General features: G+C 38.3%; 1 protein-coding gene and 1 long non-coding RNA gene across 5 annotated transcripts; both read left to right on the top strand.

Moving 5' to 3' along the window:
- The first annotated feature begins 751 nt into the window (after positions 1 to 751).
- On the top strand, positions 752 to 15,798 carry AGO2 (Argonaute family protein). Of its 4 annotated transcripts, XM_077388386.1 has the most exons (7): positions 752 to 1,120; positions 7,186 to 7,287; positions 7,609 to 8,803; positions 8,937 to 11,963; positions 14,675 to 14,787; positions 15,208 to 15,274; positions 15,735 to 15,798. In XM_077388386.1, exons 1-4 carry the CDS (start codon positions 787 to 789, stop codon positions 10,378 to 10,380), a joined length of 3,075 nt encoding a protein of 1,024 aa, XP_077244501.1. In that variant the 5' UTR covers positions 752 to 786; the 3' UTR covers positions 10,381 to 11,963; positions 14,675 to 14,787; positions 15,208 to 15,274; positions 15,735 to 15,798. The 4 variants fall into 4 exon arrangements, with proteins under 4 accessions (XP_077244501.1, XP_077244499.1, XP_077244500.1 ...); XM_077388384.1 differs by lacking the exon at positions 15,208 to 15,274; XM_077388385.1 differs by having other exon boundaries at positions 15,208 to 15,798.
- Positions 15,799 to 17,943: 2,145 nt separating this feature from the next.
- On the top strand, positions 17,944 to 19,597 carry LOC143883387 (uncharacterized). Its single transcript, XR_013252373.1, has 3 exons — positions 17,944 to 18,284; positions 18,456 to 18,916; positions 19,033 to 19,597. It is a non-coding gene; the product is annotated as an uncharacterized LOC143883387 (long non-coding RNA).
- Positions 19,598 to 23,149: the final 3,552 nt, after the last annotated feature.

Raw genomic sequence — 23,149 nt, 5'->3', positions numbered from 1 at the left:
TTAAGTTGAATGTGTGAGAAACCACGGGGTCTAAGTGTATTTTTCCCTTTTTTTATTTATTTAACTACTGTACTTTGAAAGCGTGTAAAAAAGAACTTTGACTCAACACTTGACAACTATCCAAGGGAAAGTGACAGAAAGCAGGTAAAGAACGAATCCAAGGAAAAATAGTTTTGGAATATCTCTCTCCTGTAGAATCATACACATGGTAAAATTGTAGCCGTTGATTTGTGATCCGTGGCCCTAGCAAGCCACAGCAACAAAACGCAAAGAGAATAATTTTGAAAAAAAGTAGAAAAGAAAGGGAGGCAAAAGAAAAAGAAAGCAGATAGGAAGTTGGAGGGAAAAGGGGCGGGGATAGCGACCCATAACAAATAGTGAACGCGGTTTGTAACGGGCCCACAAGATACTTCTTTCCTAAACTACCGTCATTGTGGGCCCCACCGGTTACGCAAACACGTACAGTGTGTGAAGCAAAAGCTTCTTTCAGTAGAAACTTTAGAGTTGTAAGGATCCAATCAATGCAGATCGGATCGGATGGAAGGTACTAGAAGATTGATCGTAGATTTACACCCGTTGGATGTGAATCTTTTCTACTGGAAGATTGATCAGCATATTTACGTAAAAAATTTGGGAATAGTGAGGAAACTTAGGAAGCAAACAAGAGGGCAGTTTAGTCATTACATCTCTCTTTCCTGCTCCCTATAATACCCGCGTGTTTCCTTCATTTTTCTTCCACCGAAAACAAAGAATAACTAAGTCTCTGTTTTGTTGCAAGTTGTTGTAATGGAAAATCAATCTAGTCGAGGACGAGCCACGGGGTCTAGAGGAAGAGGGAGAGGGAGAGGGAGAGCAAATGTGCAGAATCCACAGACGAATTCCGGCCGAGGGAGCCCCGGCGCAAGTTTTTCAGGCTATGGCGGTGCCGGAGGAGGAAATCCTGGAGCAAGTTTTTCCGGCCATGGCGGTGCCGGAGGAGGAAATCCTGGAGCAAGTTTTTCCGGCCATGGTGGTGCCGGAGGAGGAAATACTGGAGGAAGTTTTTCTGGCCATGGTGGTGGGCCCGGAGGTAGAGGAGGAAATCCTCAGCACAATCCTGCTGGTGCTTGGAGCACACCTGGTAATTTTCATTTCTTCCATCATTTAGACCCTGTTTGGATTGCAGGAAAAATATTTCCTGACGGAAATTTTTTCTTGATTTTTTTTTTGTTTATATGATTTAGAAGGGAAAGGATCTGATTATGACTTATTTAGAGGGATTTCTTTCTAAATTGAAGGATCAACTGCGGTTAATCCAAACAGGGCCTTAAGAGTGATTTCTTCTTCTTTTTTGTTAGAATTAAAATAAAATATTTGGAATATTTATTTATCTAAGAAATTGTTTTTTAATTAGATGGTTCTCTTCATTTTCAATATTATTTGCTTTTGCTGTATGTTATGATTGGTGTGCAAAATCTTTGGGTCGTCTTGGGATTAACAGTTGCAAGAGAACCTAATGAAAATACGTGCTTTTAGGATTAAATTTTTATGAGTAAAAATATCATAAAATTTTTTATAATTAGGATTGGAAATTTTCAATGTGATGGATTTTATGATAAATAGTAGGGGTGTTTTGGAATTAATATTCTACAGGAAAACCGCACAAAAACATGTGGCTTTATGAGTAAGTTTTGTTTTATGAGTAGAAATGGAGCCTTAAAATGTACGTATTTTAACAACTATAAAAAAAATAAAATTACATCTCTAAGCTGTAGAGATATTTACTTACATAAAATAATTATGGGAAAATTATTAAAAAAATGCAAACATTTGCTGAAATTGTGAATCAAGGGTAGAGTTGAAAATCATAAAAGAGGGGTTGTCAAGTACTTTTAGAGTGCTTTAGGACAAGAATACCCTCCCTGCTTTTCCCTCCACCTTTTAGCTCTAATCCCCATGCCCTTTTCACCTACCCCCTTTTCACCTTTTCCCTTCTTCTTCCCCAAGCCATCCAAGCGTGAGAAACTCCATTGGTTCTCTTTAGTTTGCTTTAGGTGATAAACATATGCTCCGGTTGGTCCATTCTCCTCCACTTACTTAGGTTTTACATGTTCTTTTCATGTTTTTCTGTTTTTTATGATTTGGTTTATTTTCATCCTCTTTACAGTAGTGTCTTTGTTTGGTTACATGTATGTTTTGACTTCTCTCTCTCAATGGTTCAATGGTTGTAAACATTATCAAAGATAGGTTTAAACACTCAGAACAACACATGTATACAGTTGGAACTATTATGTAGACCTCGGAACCACAATTTAGTGGTTTCAATTGATTAAATAGTAGTTCCAAGAGTGTAAATTATGGTTCCAAGAGTGTAAATAGGGGTTCATACATTGTAATAATATTTCAGTGGTTCCAAAAGTGATCATGAGTGTATTAATAGTGGTTTAGGTACTCAAAATCAGTATGTTTACAATCGGAGCCATTATGTAGACATCGGAACCACAATTTGGTGGTTTCGATTGATTAAATAGTGGTTCCAAGAATGTAAATTATGGTTTCAAGTGTAAAAGTAGGGGTTCATACATTAAAATAGTATTTCATTGGTTACAAAAGTGATCATGAGTGTATTAATAGTGGTTTATGTACTCATAATCAGTATGTATACAATCAGGACCATTATGTAGACCTCGGAACCACAATTTAGTAGTTTCGATTGATTAAATAGTGGTTCCAAGGGTGTAAATTATGGTCCCAATAGTGTAAATTGGGGTTCATACATTGTAATAGTATTTCATTGGTTGTAAAAGTGATAATGAGTGTATACATACTGATTATTTATTTTCATCCTCTTTACAGTAGTGTCTTTGTTTGGTTACATGTATGTTTTGACTTCTCTCTCTCAATGGTTCAATGGTTGTAAACATTATCAAAGATAGGTTTAAACACTCAGAACAACACATGTATACAGTTGGAACCATTATGTAGACCTCGGAACCACAATTTAGTGGTTTCAATTGATTAAATAGTAGTTCCAAGAGTGTAAATTATGGTTCCAAGAGTGTAAATAGGGGTTCATACATTGTAATAATATTTCAGTGGTTCCAAAAGTGATCATGAGTGTATTAATAGTGGTTTAGGTACTCAAAATCAGTATGTTTACAATCGGAGCCATTATGTAGACATCGGAACCACAATTTGATGGTTTCGATTGATTAAATAGTGGTTCCAAGAATGTAAATTATGGTTTCAAGTGTAAAAGTAGGGGTTCATACATTAAAATAGTATTTCATTGGTTACAAAAGTGATCATGAGTGTATTAATAGTGGTTTATGTACTCATAATCAGTATGTATACAATCAGGACCATTATGTAGACCTCGGAACCACAATTTAGTAGTTTCGATTGATTAAATAGTGGTTCCAAGGGTGTAAATTATGGTCCCAATAGTGTAAATTGGGGTTCATACATTGTAATAGTATTTCATTGGTTGTAAAAGTGATAATGAGTATATACATACTGATTATTTATTTTCATCCTCTTTACAGTAGTGTCTTTGTTTGGTTACATGTATGTTTTGACTTCTCTCTCTCAATGGTTCAATGGTTGTAAACATTATCAAAGATAGGTTTAAACACTCAGAACAACACATGTATACAGTTGGAACCATTATGTAGACCTCGGAACCACAATTTAGTGGTTTCAATTGATTAAATAGTAGTTCCAAGAGTGTAAATTATAGTTCCAAGAGTGTAAATAGGGGTTCATACATTGTAATAATATTTCAGTGGTTCCAAAAGTGATCATGAGTGTATTAATAGTGGTTTAGGTACTCAAAATCAGTATGTTTACAATCGGAGCCATTATGTAGATATCGGAACCACAATTTGGTGGTTTCGATTGATTAAATAGTGGTTCCAAGAGTGTAAATTATGGTTTCAAGTGTAAAAGTAGGGGTTCATACATTAAAATAGTATTTCATTGGTTACAAAAGTGATCATGAGTGTATTAATAGTGGTTTATGTACTCATAATCAGTATGTATACAATCAGGACCATTATGTAGACATCGGAACCACAATTTAGTAGTTTCGATTGATTAAATAGTGGTTCCAAGGGTGTAAATTATGGTCCCAATAGTGTAAATTGGGGTTCATACATTGTAATAGTATTTCATTGGTTGTAAAAGTGATAATGAGTGTATTAATAGTGGTTTAGGCACTCATAATCAGTATGTATACACTTGGAACCATTATGTAGACCTCGGAACTACAATTTAGCGGTTTCAATTGATTAAATAGTGGTTCCAAGAGTGTAAATAGTGCTTCATACATTGTAATAGTATTCCATTGGTTGTAAAAGTGATCATGAGTGTATCATTAGTGGTTTAAACACTCATAATCAGTCAGTAAACACTTGGAACCAATATTTATACGTCGGAACCACACTTGGAAACACTCAAAATGTTGACCTTGCATCCTTGGACAAACTCGCATTGTTTTGGAGACCTTTGTTGCTGCACATGATACTTACATTGGTAGAATTTAGACCTTGTAGCCACTATTTGGCTGGAGGTGTACATGTTTTCGAACATCAATTTTGATTTTGGCACTCTTTTCATACTGGAACCACATCTTTGATTATGGAACCACTCTTTTGATATTGGAACTACTATTTCTCACATAGGAATCATTCTTTTAATACTAGAACCACTCTTTTAATACTGGAACCATTTCGTTCGGGAGTCCGAATGACCTTTCGGACTTCCGATAGGAGTCAAGTAGTTTATGATGGAAGTATACCCAATCGAGAGTCCGACTCGGACTTCCAATTATTTTCTTCGGACTCCCGGTTGGGTACCATTTCCATCTCAAACTACTGGTCTCCTATCGGAAGTCCGAAAGGTCATTCGGACTCTCCAACGAAGTGGTTCAAGTATGAAAAGAATGGTTCTAATGTGAAAAGAGTGATTCCAATGTGAAAAGAGTGGTTCTATGATGAAAAGAGTGGTTCCAATATCAAAAGAGTGGTTCCGTTATGAAAAGAGTGGTTCTAATATCAAAAGAGTGGTTCTAGTATGAAAAGAGTGGCTTTTTCATTATGAAAAGAGTGGTTCCAATATCAAAAGAGTGGTTTCAGTATGAAAAGAGTGGTTCCTAAGTCAGAAATAGTAGTTCCGTTTCCAAGATAGTGGTTCCAAAATTTAAAACTGTGCTACCATAGTGGTTCCATTAATCCAATCGGACCGAAACTGATACCTAAGGTACACTGATCTCAGATTGTTCTGAAAATTATACCATTGTGTCCAAAATGCCGAAAAACTTTAGGGTACAGTTTAGAAATTTTTCTGTTTATGATCCTAAACCCAAGAAAAGTTGGAATATCCAGTGCCCAAGAAAAGCAGAGATTCGCGGAAAAGCAACCTACAGGTCTCAGATTGTTACGAAACCAGTACCCTTGCGTCCGGAACGCTGAGAAAAGGTAGGGTACAGTTGAAAACTTTTCTTGAATCTCAGATTTAAGGGCCCAAATTTATGCTTGAAAAGAATCCGAGAAAAGGACAAAATACAGAAAGCATCACCATGACTAGCGTGTCAGGGTGATGCGCCCACGTGACTCTAAGTCAATAACACTCCTCCCTTTTATTATTTATTTATGGAAAAATTATTAAAAAAAGTTGGAGGTGAAAGGGCATTGGGATTAGAGCCCTAAAAGGTGGAGGGAAAAGCAAGAAGGGTATTCTTGTCCTAAGGGAGCTTAAAAAGTACCTGACAGCTCCTCTTTCATGATTTTGAAAACTCTACCCTTATTCACAATTTCAGCAAAAGTTTGCATTTTTTTAATAATTTTCCCAATAGTTATTAGCTATAAAGAAATTTACATTCAGAAAGTAATTAATATTTAAAAGAAGCTTTACATTTATCAATGCATGAAATCAAAATAAATAAATAAATCCATCAGAGTCTAGAAAATGTCAAAGAATGATAACATTTGAATGATACACAATACATATACAACAATTCATAAAATTACATGTAAAATTCTGTAAAATTAGATTCTTATGTCTGCTTATTTTACTAAATTTCAGTTATTTAATTCTTATTTTTATCTTTTTTTTATTCTGCATTAAACTTTTATGTAATATACACAATACATGTACTAAAGCAGTATTTTTTTTTGTTTCTACTGCTTTTTATTTTTATCAATTTGGGACATTTTTCAACTTTTCATTTCTTCATATTTCTAATTTTTTGTCTACTTGTTCTTTTAAAGTTTATTTTTAATTCTCATATTTTCTATTTTATTTCAGACTAAATTTTAATGTAACATATTTGAATAAATCTTTTTTTCTTTTTGTTTTAAATTTCCTTTTTTCTTGGTTGATTTTTTGGTATTTTTCTATTTTTCTATGGATAAAAACATTTAAAGACGAGAAAGGATTGGCAAATAAAAGAACTCTAATTTTTATAGATTTCAATAATTATTGAATTTTACGAATTTTTTAATTTAGAGTTTTCTCTTTTCACTGATCTTTAAAAAGGGACATATTTTTTTTCGTTTTCAATAGGTTCATGTATTTTTACAGAGACTAATATTGAAAAAAAAAATGCACTGAGAACAATGTGAAATGCACTGAGCAAAAATCATGTTATTTTCTTTACAATGTTGAAGATAAAAAAAAAAATACCAAACGCCTACATTACTAACATGGGTATATAAAGAATCAGTTTTCTTCATTATGGCAGTTTGAGAAAGTCATCCAATGGGTGAGCAGCTGGTTGGTGCATTAGTAAGCAGTATAATAATCAGTATTTCAAATTTTCAATACGATCAGGCCATTTTGGAAATAAATATTATGAATACTTAAATAGGATTTCTAATTTACAATCAAACAGGACTATTTATATGAATTAGTTTGCTTTATATAGCATGTAAAATCATAGATGAGGATTGCTTCTATAATGGATTCTTGTTCTATTTGCGATTGCATCTCATTCAAGTTCTTCTTTACTTTCAATAGCCCTTGTATTGAAATCTGACGTCTGTTGACTACAAAATCACCTGTTTTCAGTCGCAGTTATATGACAATGGATTCTTCCTCGTTAAGCAGTATGCTTTATACATTAGTTGAAACTGTCATTGCCTCACTTATTTTCGAATTTTGATTCATGATTTTAAAAGATTAGCTGATTTATCTATCTATTCACAGGTCTCCTCGCTTCAGAATTAAAAGCCATGAATATTTCTCAATCACAGCGGCCCCCACAGCCAGAAATTAGTGGTGGAGTACCGATAAAACGCCCGGACAAGGGTGGGCAGTCTGCTTATATGAATTAGTTTGCTTTATATAGCATGTAAAATCATAGATGAGGATTGCTTCTAGAATGGATTCTTGTTCTGTTTGCGATTGCATCTCATTCAAGTTCTTCTTTACTTTCAATAGCCCTTGTATTGAAATCTGACGTCTGTTGACTACAAAATCACCTGTTTTCAGTCGCAGTTATATGACAATGGATTCTTCCTTGTTATGCAGTATGCTTTATACATTAGTTGAAACTGTCATTGCCTCACTTATTTTCGAATTTTGATTCATGATTTTAAAAGATTAGCTGATTTATCTATCTATTCACAGGTCTCCTCACTTCAGAATTAAAAGCCATGAATATTTCTCAATCACAGCGGCCCCCACAGCCAGAAATTAGTGGTGGAGTACCGATAAAACGCCCGGACAAGGGTGGGCAGTCTGCAATCAGACGGATCAACCTGCTCATCAACCACTTTAAGGTCAAAGTCAACCCCCAAATGATCATCCGTCACTATGATATTGACATCAAACTTGAGGAACCATCGAGACCCAATGCTATTGTTTCTAAGTCGGATGCGCTTATGATAAAGAACAAGTTATTTTCTGAAAACCCAACAGAGTTTCCAAGATCATCAATAGCCTATGATGGAAAGAAGAACATCTACAGTGCAGTAGAACTACCGACTGGAAGATTTCAAGTGACAGTGTCCAAGGGAGAGGATGTCAGTCCTCGTACTTATGCTTTCACTATAAAGCTAGTAAATTCTCTAGAGCTTAGAAGGCTCTATGAAGGGATTCAATCATCAATCCCGCGTGAGATCTTACAAGGAATGGATGTGGTCATGAGAGAAAACCCAAGTAGGACTCGAATTTTGGCTGGTGGGTGCTTTTACTCTAAAGAAATGGAGAGAGATTGCGAACTCGGTAGGGGAATTATAGCCTCTAGAGGGTTTCGACAGAGCCTGAAGCCCACCTCTCAGTGTCTAGCCCTGTGTCTTGATTACTCTGCGATGCCGTTTCGGAAATGTGTGCCAGTACTAACATTTTTGCAGGAACACTTGGGTATATCTTTTGAAGTTAGTAAACCATTGAGTAATAACTACTTATTGAGAAACATTGAGAGTGCCTTGAAAGGATTGAAGGTGACGGTGATCCATAGGAATACTAACCAAAGATACATGGTTATGGGGCTAACAAAACTCAGGGCGAATGATATAAAATTTTCGCTTGATGATCCTGAAAACAAGAATTCTAATAGAGAGGTGGGACTTGTGGATTATTTTAAAGAGAAATATGAAAAGGATATCGTGTATAAGCATCTTCCTTGCTTGGATTTGACAAAGAACAAGAGGACAAATTATGTCCCTATGGAATTTTGTGAATTGGTGGAAGGACAGAGATATCCAAGGGAGTCCTTGCATAATGATGGTGAACGAAAGCTAAAGGGAATTGCTATGACTTCGCCGAGCAATCGAAAGAAGCTGATTTGTGACATGGTTAGTGCAACTGATGGACCGTGTGGGTATGCACAAAACACTTCATCGCCTATTTGAATTTTCTTTCTTTGGTTATTATTTGGTTTTTCCATAAGTAATGATGTTAGCTTATATATGATCTAACCGTTTTCTTGTTCTCCTAATTTTTATTGTTAATAGGGGAGATATTGCCGAACATTTTGGTATTGCTGTGGCCATGGAGATGACAGAAGTGACCGGCCGGGTTCTCAAACAACCCAATTTGATAGTCCGTGATGCCAGGGAGCAATATAGCAGATTCACACCTCAAGTAGATGGCCAATGGAACCTCCTTAAGAACAAAGTTCTGGAAGGCAAGCAGATCTCGCGATGGGCAGTCCTTGACTTTAGCCAAAAATCCACAGGTAAATGGGACAAACCGATGGTTCAATCATTTCCTCAAGATCTGGCCCGACGTTGCAGCGAGCTTGGTATCCGGATGGAAGAGAGACTTTTTTACCAGCCATCCAACATGGATGTGCTTTCCAACTACAATCAACTCTATGAACTCCTTAAATATGTTCATAAGCGTGCCGATGGACAATTGCAAATTCTTTTCTGTGTGATGACAGAGCGACACAACGGGTATAAAATTCTCAAGCGAATTTGTGAGACAGAGATTGGAATCATAACCCAGTGTTGTCTGAGCAACCGATACCTCTCCAACCCGCGCAAAGACCAATACCTCGCCAACCTTGCTCTCAAGATCAATTCCAAGGTTGGGGGAAGCACCGTCAGGCTCTCTGATTGCCTCCCTCGTCTAGATGATAATCGCCATGTTATCTTCATTGGTGCTGATGTCAACCACCCGACTGGTTTCGACACTTCAATCCCATCAATTGCTGCCGTGGCGGCCAGCATGAACTGGCCCGATGCAAACAAATATGCTTCTAGGATCTGTGCACAGCCCCACCGCACTGAGAAGATACAGAAACTTGGTGAGATGTGTTTGGAGCTTATAGAAGCCTATGCTCGTATGAACAAGATCAAGCCAGCGAAGATTATTTTATTTCGCGATGGGGTCAGCGAGGGCCAATTTGACATGGTTCTGAACGAAGAGCTGCATGATCTTAGGGCGGCGATCGAGTCAGATGGTTACTCGCCAACCATCACACTCGTGGTGGCGCAAAAGAGACACCTTACGAGGGCTTTCCCCCAAGATGAGAGCCAAGGTGGAAAGACTGGTAATATCCCTCCAGGGACAGTTATCGACACAACGATCACTCATCCATACGGGTTTGATTTCTATCTTTGCAGCCATAATGGGATCATTGGCACAAGTAAGCCAACTCACTATCATGTTCTCTGGGATGAGCATGGGTTTTCTTCCGATGAGATACAACGGCTCATATACAACCTTTGTTACACATTTTCCCGTTGCACTAAGCCGGTTTCGTTGGTTCCTCCGGTGTTCTATGCTGATATTGCTGCCTACAGGGGGCGGCTCTACCATGAATCAATGGATTTCCATTCGCCAAGTTCAACTTCGTCACCGTCTTCTTCATCATTGTCCCCAGCTTCTTCCGATCATAGCAGCTTCCCTAAGATACATAAAGATATTGTGAATCACATGTTCTTCACTTGAAATGATGGAGCGGAAAGTCGCCGGTTCGACTTGTAGAAGGGGTGTTTGGCTACAAAGGTGTGAGTGTTTTGGGAAGAACTGTTCTAGGAGTATTTAGCATATTTGTGGGTTTGTTGCTTGGATTTTAAGATGTTTACTGTTTACTTTTTTTTTTTTGCTTGTTTCTTAGGATTTGAGTCGTGCTTGAGTGTGTTTTGGGGAATGGATTTCAATTCCATTTCAGTCTGGTAATGTACAAATAAAGAATGAGGACATACTCATCTTCTCTTTGTAATTTTATGTTATGAATGCAGATTTGTGGGTTTGTTGCTTGAATTTTAAGACGTTGATAATTTTCTTTTTATGTGTTTCTTAGGATTTGTGAGACACATCTTTAGTCCATCTGCTGTCTCTTTACACCTGCACATAAGAATTGCAGCAAATGGGCATTTTTAACCATTCAATTAGGCTGATTTCGCCCATATTTTACCCTTTGTTCTTGTTTAAGTGGGTCATTGGCAAACGGCTAAGATTGTCCGGTCACTACGAGTCGTGGAATTGTATTTTGTAGGACCCCGGAGAAATGGGTCTCTGGTTTGCCGAATAGGTTCTTCGTGGTTTTTTTAGTTTTTCTCATTCTCAGCTAGGGAAAAATGAGAGAAGTCTTGTGGAGAATGTTCGTGGAAATGAGGGAAATGACCCATTTTAGCAATTCTTAAATGCGATCATCTACTGATGTTATTTGAATTATAGGATGTTAAACTATTACTTAGTGTTGATGATCATCATTCATAAAAATTAGCCCTCAAGTCGAGAAAATTCCTATTTGATCAGAGTGGGAGCTCTGTTTCCATATGCATCCAAAAGGGATAGGATCTAATTCTTGCTTCGTCAACCAACAGTTGTAGTAGCAAAGATTTTGTATTTCTGTCTCCACACTCTAACCAGTTGATTCAAGATTTTTGGTTCCTTAAGAGGGAGGTTATATGATGGATGCACATGCGAATATTTTTCAAGTAAAAATATGAGAGGGTAGAAGTACAAATGAGGCTTACTTGTTCTAATATTGAAACCATTCATCTATTAAGAATTTTCAGGGTGCTTTCAGTCCCCTACAAAGAGAATATAGTTTGAGTTATTCTAATTACTTGAGTTTTCTATGAAGAAAAAGCGTGGTGAATAATGTCGATGGTCGCATAACGAAGAACAGAAGCAGTCACATGACGGCGAATAGAGATGGAGCACTTCAACCAGCAATCAACGCTCCACAAATGGATTTTAGGGTTCAATGAGAGAGTGAGAAGAGGAGATTGATGGAGACAGTTCATCCAATTCAAATATTCAATTTATTTGAAAGAGTTAATTTTAGTTTTAATATACCCCTTATGCTTAGCATGAAAGTAAAAAAATCATGAAGGGTATTTTCATAGTAATTGCCATAATTAAGGAAAAGAATGAAAAGCAGAAAATAAAGTGGAGAAATGGGGTCGAAAAAAACACAGATGAATGATGAAGAAGTCACCACAGATGGGGAAACGAAGGAAAATTATTCACACCAACCACAGTTTCTAAAGCCCATCTTTACCGAATCTTTACAAAAACTTGTGAGTTTCCTCTTCTTCTTTTCTTCTTGGAAAGCTTCTTTTTTTTTTTCTCTCTTTGGTGCATATCACTTTGTAGAAGTATGGACACTGGTATTGTTACAGTACTCCGCCCATGCTATCCGACGAACCTAATCTTTTGGATTATCTAGTAAAGCACTTCACCCAACAGAACAATGTGCCCTTTGAAAGAGAAAAATGTAGATCCTAGAGAAGCACCGCTCTCCGGCGAATGGCCAGATCAGTAGCTGTCCGCCGGGCCTCTAGTAACTCTCATCTGGTTCCTTTTTTAAAAGAGGAGACAAGAGTGTCTCTCTCCCCTCCTTTACTCCTCTCTCCTACTTTCTCTGTAATCTCTTCCCCCCCGCCTTCTTTTTGTGCCGTGATCCCTCTCTCTTTCGCAGATCTCTCTGTTTTGCGATTCAGAGAGAGAACCCAAGTTGGTTTGCATTGGATTTTATGGGTTCTGAATGGATAAGCTATTTTGTGCTTGAAGGTAATTTTATGTGGTTTTTGGTCTGCTCATTCTCTAATTATTATACTTGGATTTGATGCAAACCCATTCATGCATCATGCACTTGTCCATTTTTATGGGGTTTGCAAGTGTTTTGAGTCAGCATACCATCTGTTTTACAAAATGCTTGAATCAAATGTTGTGGCTTGGACGACTCTCCTTTCTGTGCATGCAAAATTGGGGGCGTTGGGTGTGGCTCGCCAGTTGTTTGATGTTATGCCGTAGAGGATTTTGGTTTCTTAGAGTGCCATGATCGCCGGATTTTTGAGGCTGTGGAGGCCAATGAGGCCGAATTTGGAAGGCCGTTGAGGCCAGATCTAGAAGGCTGTTGAGGTCATGGATGTTGTGGAAGGCCGTGGAGGTCGTGGGAGGCCCATGGGTTGCCAGATCTGGAGGCCGTGGAGAGTGTGGGAGGCCGTGGGTTGCCAGATATAGCAATGGGGTTGCCAGATTTGGAAGGCCGTCGGTTTGATCTAGAAGGCCGTGGGAGGCCATGGAGGATAGTTCTGGGCAGAAAAGCACCAGCCGCCCCCATAGAAGTCATTCCTCCCTCACGTAGAGGATAGTTCTGAGAGTTCTCACCTTGCTCTCGACTTCCAGTCACATTGTCAAGCTTGGTATCGACAACAACAAACATCTGAAGCATCGACTCCATCATCTCCTTAAACTTCCTATCCTGTGCACCCGCAGGGTTTCCCATCTTTGTTTCCAAGCGATCTAGGCGTTGGTTAGCCATGCGCGGCTCTGATGCCAAATTGTTATGTGCTCGATAACTAGATTGTGTTTTTCGAGTGGTAGAACTGAAGTCTCCTTGGACGAACCCAACTAGTGTCAGGATTAGACTTAGTCATTTTGAGCCGGGTAGATTCTTTCACCTTCTTCATGAAAATTTTCTAAAGGATTCATTAGCCGACCCCAACTAGTTTGGGACAAAGGCTTACATGCGTTGACTTGAGTTGAGTTGAGAACCGAAGTCTCCTTGGAGATTATCACAGGCTAAACAAGGAAGCTCACGACCTCCAACTTTGTTCTTGCCCTTCCCTATTTTGATAGAGATTCTAAACAGTAAAGAATATCAACGAAGGTCAATTAGTTTCTTCGAGGGAAACCAACCTCCATATGCCAATCATTGATCCATTGAAACATACCACATCACATAACTCAAGTACAATTAGTTTCTTCGAGGGAAACCAACCTCCATATGCCAATCATTGATACATTGAAACATACCACATCACATAACTCAAGTACATATACAGACCACATCCACATGTTCAATCCCACTCACATAAACACCCTAAAGACTAGGACTCATTAACTGCCAAAATTTGAGTAAAATGAAGCCTTTTTGAAAGGGAAATTTTATTAGCACTGCCATATTTTGATATTTACACAAACCCAGCTGTCTTTTCTTCTTTAATTGGCTCCTGAGAGACTTTTGGGAAATGTAATAACCTTTTTACTGCTCTTTAAATACTAAAAGACAAGATGGTTTGTGAAAATATGTACTGATATCATTTCCCTAAAAGAATCACTCTTTTTTTTTTGGTTGGTAAACTGGGATTGAACATTCTACCTCAAGGTTGAGATAGCTATAGGCCCAAACCCTAACGGTTTGGTTGCCACAAACGCTCGGCATTCATTGGAATTTCAAATGCCATTGAATGTCGAATCCATGTTTGGTTGCCATTGTTACATTGAAGTTCCATTTGTCTCTCCGACATGTTCTAGACATCATTATTGCCTTTTTGCACACTTGGTAGAAGAATGATGGAAAAATGGTGGAAAGAAGAATTCTTCTACCATTTTTCACTTGGTAGAAGAATGGTGGAAAAGTTTTATCTTTTCTTTCTATCTTTCTCTCTCTTCTACATGCCTCTTCACTCTCTTTATTGGGTGTGACACTCCTACTATTTCCACTACTTTTCGAGAGAACTGCCGTGCAACCAAACACTACTTACCACTATGTTGAAACAGTAATGCATTTTAATTGAGCTCATTTGGAAGTGTAATTTCTGGTTATGTCATCTATAGAATATGGCATATAAATGAAGGGTCCGGATTACAGTAAAAACATATGGGTGCTCAGGATTTTCTGCGCTTTTTATGTTAGCATTATTATCCTTCAATGATAGTTAAAATTGGTTTTTTTTGGTTCTTCGTCACCCGAATTGTGTTTGAATGTGATTTTCGTTTGTAGTTCCACATTCAGGAGGACAAAAGGTAGGATTTGAAGGAAGCAGCTGTTACAAGCCCAAAGCTCCTCACTTCATGGCTACCATAAATCAAAGTAATGTAACCCGGAGCTACATGGTTAGTCTAAACTTTTCTCCACTTTGACGTGAACTATTTGAATATTTGCTATGAAGTTATCATGTACCTCCATCTGAGTCTGGACCAGGATGAATCTCTATCGATTTTTAGATAATTTGGGTTTAGCTTTCGTCATGAAATTTGAGCTGTTATGGGTTCAATCTTATAGCTTTATTTTAGCAAAAACTCAATGTTATTGTTCAAAAGCCTTCAACTCAGCTCTACCCGGAAGTAGACCAAGTCCAGTTAAACTCGAAAGTGTGAAGGATGACTCATAAAAACTGAGTGCACATTTCTATGAATATCCTTATCAGTTATCACTGCATGTTGTGAGTTGCAGTGGTATGAATATTTAAATTTTCACTCTTTAGGTCGTGTTGCAGTTCTTACTTTTTTAACTCAGTTATTTCATGTTTTCAGTGCCCTGGAGTTGTTCACCAGACAACTCATTTCACTAGCGAGTCGAATCAATTCACACGAGTTTCGAGTTGACTCATCTCGACCCAAGTCTTCTTTTTTGAGTTGTTAAATGTGAATTTTTATATGGTGTAAGCCCATATAGTCCGCTACTTTTCAAAAATTATTGTATGGTCCACACCATAGGATGATCCAAACCGTCCATTTGATGGGCCACGACTTAAATAGGTTGTGCCCTAAGAATCATTACCATAGGATGATCCTAGCCTTCCGATCCACTGAGGAATTGCTTATTATGGAAGCTTCGATTGATTGGAGGGTTATGATCATCCTATGGAAATGATTTTTGGGGCACGACCTATTTAAGATGTGGCCCATGAAATGGACGGTTTGGATCATCCTATGGTATGGTCTGTATCCTACTTTTTTGAGAAATACTGGACTCTACCAGCTTACACCATATAAAATCTCGTTAAACGTATCCACTCCTAAGAGATATCATGTATCACTTGGGGATTTTTGAGTTGCAGATTATTCCGTTGGAGTTCGCGATAGCCAACAAATGGTGGTGTCTGCTGACAAAGTCTGGGAAGAGTTTGCGATAGCCAACAAATGGTGGTGTCTGCTGACAAAGTCTGGGAAGAAACAAATCACCTTTAAAGATCCAGAAGGATTTCCGGTGAGAATATTACACCAAAGGAAGCCTAATTGCAATATAAAAACTTTTTTTTGCGGAGGTTGGCGAAACTTTGCAAATATTAACAACCTTGAAGTAGGAGATGAGTGCATCTTCTCGAGCTAACGGCCGAAGATTTAATGGAAGTTCGAATTTTCAGACGGTAAATCCTCAACATTTTAATGTCTTCTTTGTCAACGTAATGGTGTAAGAAAGCTAAAAACATCACAGTTGGTTTCTGGGTGTTTTTGGATTTAATTCTCAATTCTAGCGCAAATGTGTTCTTGTGTTTTGTCGTCATGAAAGAATCGTAAGATGTTTTTTTCTTTTTTCTTTTTTTGAATAGTAATTATAAGATGATTTTGCTCTAAACATTTTGTTTGTTCTGGATGGTCAGTGTGAAACCAATGTTTAGGACTGCACATTTAGGCTAGTTTGTATTTGCAGTCTAAATGGATTTCGGTTTGTGGCTGGCTGAGTGAGCAGCCACCTCAGATGAATTAAATGAATAAGACAGAATCTGCTGAAAAGAAAGGCTGTGTGGCTGCTCTCATGCAATAGCCATTTCTGTTCTTCTAAATGCTAATTCAATTTGAAAATCTGTAAATTTCACTGAAATTTGAAACTTTCCATTTCCCACGTTGATATCCAACCAATCCATAGAGCTCTAATCCTTACCAAATACGAGCATTCTAAAACGTTCAAGACACTGCAAATTAAGTTTCCACAATACAAAATCATGTTTTAATCTCTTAAAACCTGCATTGTAGATTTGCAGTGATCAGGGTTGATGGGCTGTGGTTCACCTCTCACTTCTGTTAAGACATCTAAAGCACAATCAACTGCGACATAACACCTTTGTTAAGTGTGAAGATTTATTTCAGATATAAATATGAAAATAAAGAGTTAATTATCGCATCTCTTCTGGAAAATCAAATACCGGGCCCCCCTCCCCCCCCCCCCCCCCCCCCCCACACACACACACCCCAAAAAAGAAAAAAAGAAAAAGGAGCAAACAAATTTCAAGCAATTCTAGCACACACTTGTTCAAAATCATACCTTGGATTGCAGGATTCCATACACTGAATGCTTTAGCCATTTTTAATTCCAGCTCTAGCATAACACAACCATCAATCAATCAAACATATGTATGAACATTTGGCTCTACTCTTGTATTGACCATTCCATGGAAGACGTAGGAAGACAACTTGAAAGTTCTTCATTGAATATTGGAAGTTCATTTGCATAAGCACCGTTTTTTACCAAGTTCCTGGCGGATGAAAAGAATCCGAGGCTTTTACGATGGGAAGCAAATAAGGCGGCGGGGATTCAGAAGTTGGAGGCTATGATCAAACGGAAAAGGGCATCCGAAGAAAATGATCCAAACGATGAGGAGCTCTCGGCCATCAGTCTAGATGAGGAGGTTTTTGCATCCGAGATTGAGTGACTTATGTTGGAATTACAAAAATGCTTATCTTAAGGGGAGTTTACTTAAGATCTTTATTAGAAGATTGTACAAGTTTTGATAAGTATATATCAAGGTTTTGTAAGGTTTCTCGAGACTCTTGTAATGGAGGCATTTTGATTTTTGGTTGGTGATAGCTTCAGAAGGATCTAACTCGAAGGATGGGATGATTATGAAGTGACTTCAGGAATTTTTGGTCTTTTTCTTATGGCCGGGGGGTGATCTCCTGGATCCCATACGTTGTAAGATATAGAGGGACTCCTGGTCCCTACCTTATGTAACTTTCGTATGATTTACAATATATATATATATATATATGAAAAAGGAATAATTTTTTTTAATTCTCGATTTTTCTCCTTCATTCTCTGTCATATGCTTTTACCCATTAACCCCCATTTTATAAAGTTTTAAATGACCTTACCATATCATATTTACTGAATTTTTTAGCAGAAGAGAAAAGTAAGGCATTTTTTCATTTGTTTGGAAACTCTCTCTCGATTTAACACGTAGAGCCATTCCATCCTCTCCACGCGTCTCTCTATGTAAAATTTGTGAAATTAACACGTCTAAGGTCGTTCTACTCGTCGGAGATATTTTTGCCTTTATTTTGGTAAATCATGACGTTCAGAGAACTGGATTTTGGTTCCTTTTTTTTGGTTGCCACGTCTCTCTTTTCCATCCTTTGTTTTTTTTGGCTAAACCGACACTGGGTCTTTCTCTTTCCACGCCTCCTCTTTCCCAAACCCTATTTGGCTATGTCTCAAGAAAACCACCTGCTTCATTCCTAAAACCCCTCTCTCTCTCTCTCTCTCTCTCTCTCTCTCACAGGCGGCATACTGTACGCAACTAAGCACTCAAGTCGTCTATTCCAATGAGACTATTGTCGTTCGGGTTGATCTGGTCGAGCAACCACCGCTTCTCCATTCCCCATCGGGAGGGGTAAGAGATCTTAAATCAGAGCTTTCATCTCCTTTTATTTTAATTTTCATCTTTTGATTGTTAGGCTTTCTTGACTACTGTTTTGCAATTTTTTTTATATGCAGATGTTCAGTAAATTGCCCTTAAAGCAATAAAAATCCAGCTTCTGATTCATTTATTTGGTTTCCGCAGATCACTTCCTCTTCGTCGGCTGACGAAAATAGACATTTTCCTTCTCTCTCTCTCTCTCTGATCTCATGGATGAGCCGAATGGTTGAGTTTTCTGTGTAGTTCTCATTTTTCCGCTTGGTTTCTGTTTGAAGAAATGATTTTGTTCTTTCGTAAAATTACACCTCTAGACGCATGGATTTTTTTATCCGTTGCTTTTGACGTCTCTCTCTCTTCCCCCTCCTCTCTCTCCACGTGTTAAGAAACAGCGAGACCATTGATTTTTTTTTCCATTTTAATGCCCTTACGATTTCCTAAATTCCCTACTCCTCTCTCCCTCTCCACCATGCGAGAAACACAACTGTTTCTCTTCTTTTTCGTTAACAGAGCGGTTGAAGTGGGTTCGAATGTAGATCTTCAAACCATACCATAGCTTGATGGTTACACCATTTGGATGCGCCACTCTTAGATTAATGAATTTCTTGGTAAAATTCAAATTTTTTTCTTTCTATTTTAAGTTTTATATTGTTTTTGGAACTTATTTACTATGGAGAATTATTGTCAAAATGCTACTAATATTATGGTTCACTTGCACTTACAGTGGTCAATCCATTTGAAGATGATTTCTTTAACAACCCTGTTCTTAAGGGATATTATAAGAACCATGTTAAGGTAAGAAATAGAATGCAACTATTATTAATTATTATTCATAATTTCAACTCTTCTCTTGGTTTTACCTATTCATTTTATGACTTCTTCTAATGTTCTGTTTTTACTAAAAGATACTCTTTCGCTCTTATTTGCGATTAATGATTTCTTCATAAGCCCAAGGGTACTATTAAAACTATATTTTGGTGAATGGTCTTATAAGCGTTCCTAAACTCACGTAATTTAGTTTTATTTGCTGATTCTTCATAAGGGATTGTCTTTTTCTACAGTAGTTTTGGGCCTCAGAACATAGGATTCATGTCCTATGTTATGAAAGATTTGTTAGATAATGCCAGTTGTTTTTATAGGCTCAAAACTACTCCAGTCACACATTTCATTACTCTCTTTTGACGGATACGGATAATACATTAACTTTTTAGAATGTTGTTCTATTTTTTTTCTTCCTATTTCTTTATTTTTATTTTTTTCCTATTATTCTCTTTTTTTCATTTTGCTTAGTTGTTTTGACTATTGTCTCAAAACTACTCCAGTCACACATTTCATTATTCTCTTTTGACTGATCCGGGTAATACATCCACTTTTTAGTATTTTTTTCTAATTTTCTTTTCTCTTCCTATTTCATTTTTTTCCCAATTATCCTCTTTTTTTTGTTTTGGCTTCTTTGAGTTGATTTGACTATTGCCTTCTTATTTGTATTTCTGTTTTTTAAAATATTTTCATCAATTACTTTTTCTTTCTCGGCCCGGCCCGTGCATCGCACGGGGTCTTTTACTAGTATATATATATATATATGAGAAAAGTGTTCATGCGCAGTTGCTCAGATAGCTTATCTGAGCAGCTGCTTCAAAAACTCATGTGGCCCCACATTTTTTGGGTGATCCAAAGCATTCATTTGGCCATGAATAGGGTGTGTCCCAAAAATGAGCCCTTTAGGATCATCCTAACCTTGCCATTTGTTGAGGGAAAAAATGGTCAGAAACAGTGTCTGTCCATTTTCCTCTCCACCTTTGATTGGGTTAGGATGATCCTACTGATTTTTGGTACACACCCTATCCATGAAAGAGCCTTTCAAATGAATGCTTTGGATCACCTCAAAAATGTGGGCCACATGAGTTTTTGAAGCAGCTGCTCAGATAAGCTATCTGAGCAGCTGCGCAGGAACACTATTCTCTCTCTCTCTCTCTCTCTCTCTCTCTCTCTCTATATATATATATATATATATATATATATATATATATATATATATATATGTCATCTTTCAAAAAAAAATATTGGAAGTTCATAAGACTGAACAAGCGTTGGGTTAAGCTAAGGAGAACTTCTTCCAGTTTTGTCATAATCAATCTTAATCACTCTGAATCGACAAGTGATTTGGAATTGCACCTCCCCTCCTTGAGCTTCCCATGTTTCACAAAGTACTAGAAAAGAAAAAGGTGCACTCGTCGGCACCTGTGGGAGGAGGGAAGAAGCTCTATGATCACGGACCTGGAGATCAGTCGGTCTCAAACAGATCCTATCCCGGACTTTGTAGGTCAGGAAGAAGTTCATCTCTTGGAGGAACCTCAAGGACTTGGTGGGACTTCCAAAGGTAAGGAAAAACAGGTGGATGGTGATCCAAAAGAATTATTGAGTGAAGCACCAGTCCCAAATGGATTTGCTTATCTTTTATTAATGGGAGATGTTTTTGGGATTAGATATAATGAGAACGTCGCCCATTCACTCAACAACTCGCTAACTCGCCACTCCTAGAGGCTATACAACGTCCCCTTGATCACCAAACCTCCAATATGTCGCCATCAGGGATCATATAGGGTCTCATCACCCACCAACCATGGGCTTCTCATCATCTGGGACCATATGGTGTCCAATCGCCCACCAACCACTGGGTTGCCACCATCAGGGACAGTACACGTCCCATACCTTATCATACCATTGACATGCAATCTCTGGCCAACTGTACCGTGCTAGTACTGGCGCTCATATCGGTGACCATAACAGCGCCACACTGCCGTCACGTTGTTGGCCCGCGAGACACGGAACCTCCATCTATAAAAAGGGAACCCACCACTCCATTTTAAAGGCATTGAACAATTAATCCCAGGTGCGCACGACCAACAACCTCTTGGTTTACCCAGTACTGTCCTTTGTATTCAGTTTGCATTCGGTTGTCTCGTCTGACTTGAATGTTGAAGGGTTTCCATGAGTTCCAACTCCGAGCATCCTAACCTTTATCTGTTAGCACAGGGCACAAGGACTAGCCAACTACTCTTCGTCCCACTACACTTCTGCCTGAAGAGACCGGCACCCGTCCGAATGCGATGGTAGGATTTGAGCCGCAACAATACTTAATGGATCCACATGGAGAGAAGAGATGAGTGTGCGTGCGTGTAGGAGAGAAGAGAGAACTGGGATGCGTGAAAAATTAGTTCACACATCCCTCTTGTGACGTTTATTAATGTAATAAATGTAAATTACATTTTTGCCCTTATTACTGAAAAATACTTCCAACACTCCCCCTCAAGCTGGAATGTAGATATCGTACATTCCAAGCTTGTTGCAAGAATCTCTCAATTTTGCAGACCCTAATGGTTTGGTGAACATATCTGCAAGCTGATCTCCAGATCGAGTAAACATTGTGCAAATTTCACCACTCTGAATTCGATGACGAATGAAGTGACAATCTACTTCAATGCGCTTGGTTCGCTCATGGAACACTGGGTTTGTTGCAATATGAATCGCAGCCCTATTATCGCAATACAACCGTGTTGGAGATGTCAATGCGAAACCAATCTCTGATAAGAAGGAGCGAAACAAGATTAGCTCCCCACTTGTATAGGACATGGCTTGATATTCTGCCTCTGCACTCGACTTGGAAACAACATCTTGCTTTTTACTTCTCTATGACACCAAGTTACCACCTACAAACGTGCAATATCCAGTGGTTGATCTCCTGTCTGCAAGAGATCCTGCCCAATCTGCATTACTGAATCCTTCTACTTTCTCATGGCCATATTTTTTGAAGCACAAGCCTTTACCTGGAGTACCCTTCAAGTACTTGATAATCTGAATGACAGCCGCCTAGTGGGAAGTACATGGAGAACTCATAAAGTGACTGACCATGCCCACTGCAAATGATATGTCGGGACGGGTGACAGTCAAATAGATTAGCTTTCCAACCAGCCTCCTATATCGAGCAGGATCATTCATCAAGTCCCCTTAATCTGGAAGAAGTTTAACATTCGGATCCATAGTGTAGCTGCAGGTTTCACCCCCATTGAGCCTGTATCCTCTAAAATGTCTAACACATATTTTCTTTGCGACAAGGAAAGGCCATAATGAGAGTACTACCTAAATTCCAAGGAAATATCTGAGAAGTCCCAAATCTTTGGTGGAAAATTCCCCTTGGAGAAAGGACTTCAATTTTTGTATTCCAGATTTATCGTTCCCTGTGATTACAATATCATCAACATACACTATCAGAAGGATATACCCAGCAGTGGACCTGTAACTGAAGACTGAATGATCGACAACACACTGCTTCAAATCAAGTCGCAAAACAGCAGTACTAAACCGTCCAAACCACGTCCTAGGTGACTGCTTCAGACCGTAAATCGCTTTGCGAAGATGGCATTACGAGAACTAGGGTTAGGGTTTGAGAGAGAGATGAACAAACAAAGGAAAAAAAGGAGTGGGCGAAATTGTGGAGGGGGTCCAAGGGAGGGTGCGAGTAGGGTTGGACAAGGGTTTGGTTGGGGTTAGGGCTGAAAACCCAAAGAAAAGAGGAAAAAAAAAGGAAGGGAAAGAGTGGTACTGTTAGGGTTAGAAAAAGATAAAGGATTAGGGTTAGAAAATCCACCCTTGGTGGCTTTGATACCATGTCAACTTTACATAGAAGATGAGAGAGGAGAGAAGAGGAGATGAGTCTGCGTGGGTGCAGGAGAGGAGAGAACTGGGATGCGTGAAAAATTAGTTCACACATCCCTCTCGTGACGTTTATAAATGTAGATTACATTTTTGCCTTATTACTGAAAAATACTTCCAACAGTCTC

This window comes from Tasmannia lanceolata, unplaced genomic scaffold (genome assembly GCF_043159265.1).
Source record: "Tasmannia lanceolata isolate RefF3 unplaced genomic scaffold, GAP_Taslan_0.1 ptg000008l, whole genome shotgun sequence".
Classification (NCBI taxonomy): domain Eukaryota; kingdom Viridiplantae; phylum Streptophyta; class Magnoliopsida; order Canellales; family Winteraceae; genus Tasmannia; species Tasmannia lanceolata.
This window is presented reverse-complemented; position numbering and strand designations above follow the sequence as displayed.

Coding starts and splice junctions, on each gene's coding strand:
- AGO2 (XM_077388384.1), top strand. CDS start 787: ATGGAAAATCAATCTAGTCGAGGACGAGCCACGGGGTCTAGAGGAAGA. Junction 1,121..7,185: donor TGGTGCTTGGAGCACACCTG/GTAATTTTCATT, acceptor ATCTATTCACAG/GTCTCCTCGCTTCAGAATTA. Junction 7,288..7,608: donor GATAAAACGCCCGGACAAGG/GTGGGCAGTCTG, acceptor ATCTATTCACAG/GTCTCCTCACTTCAGAATTA.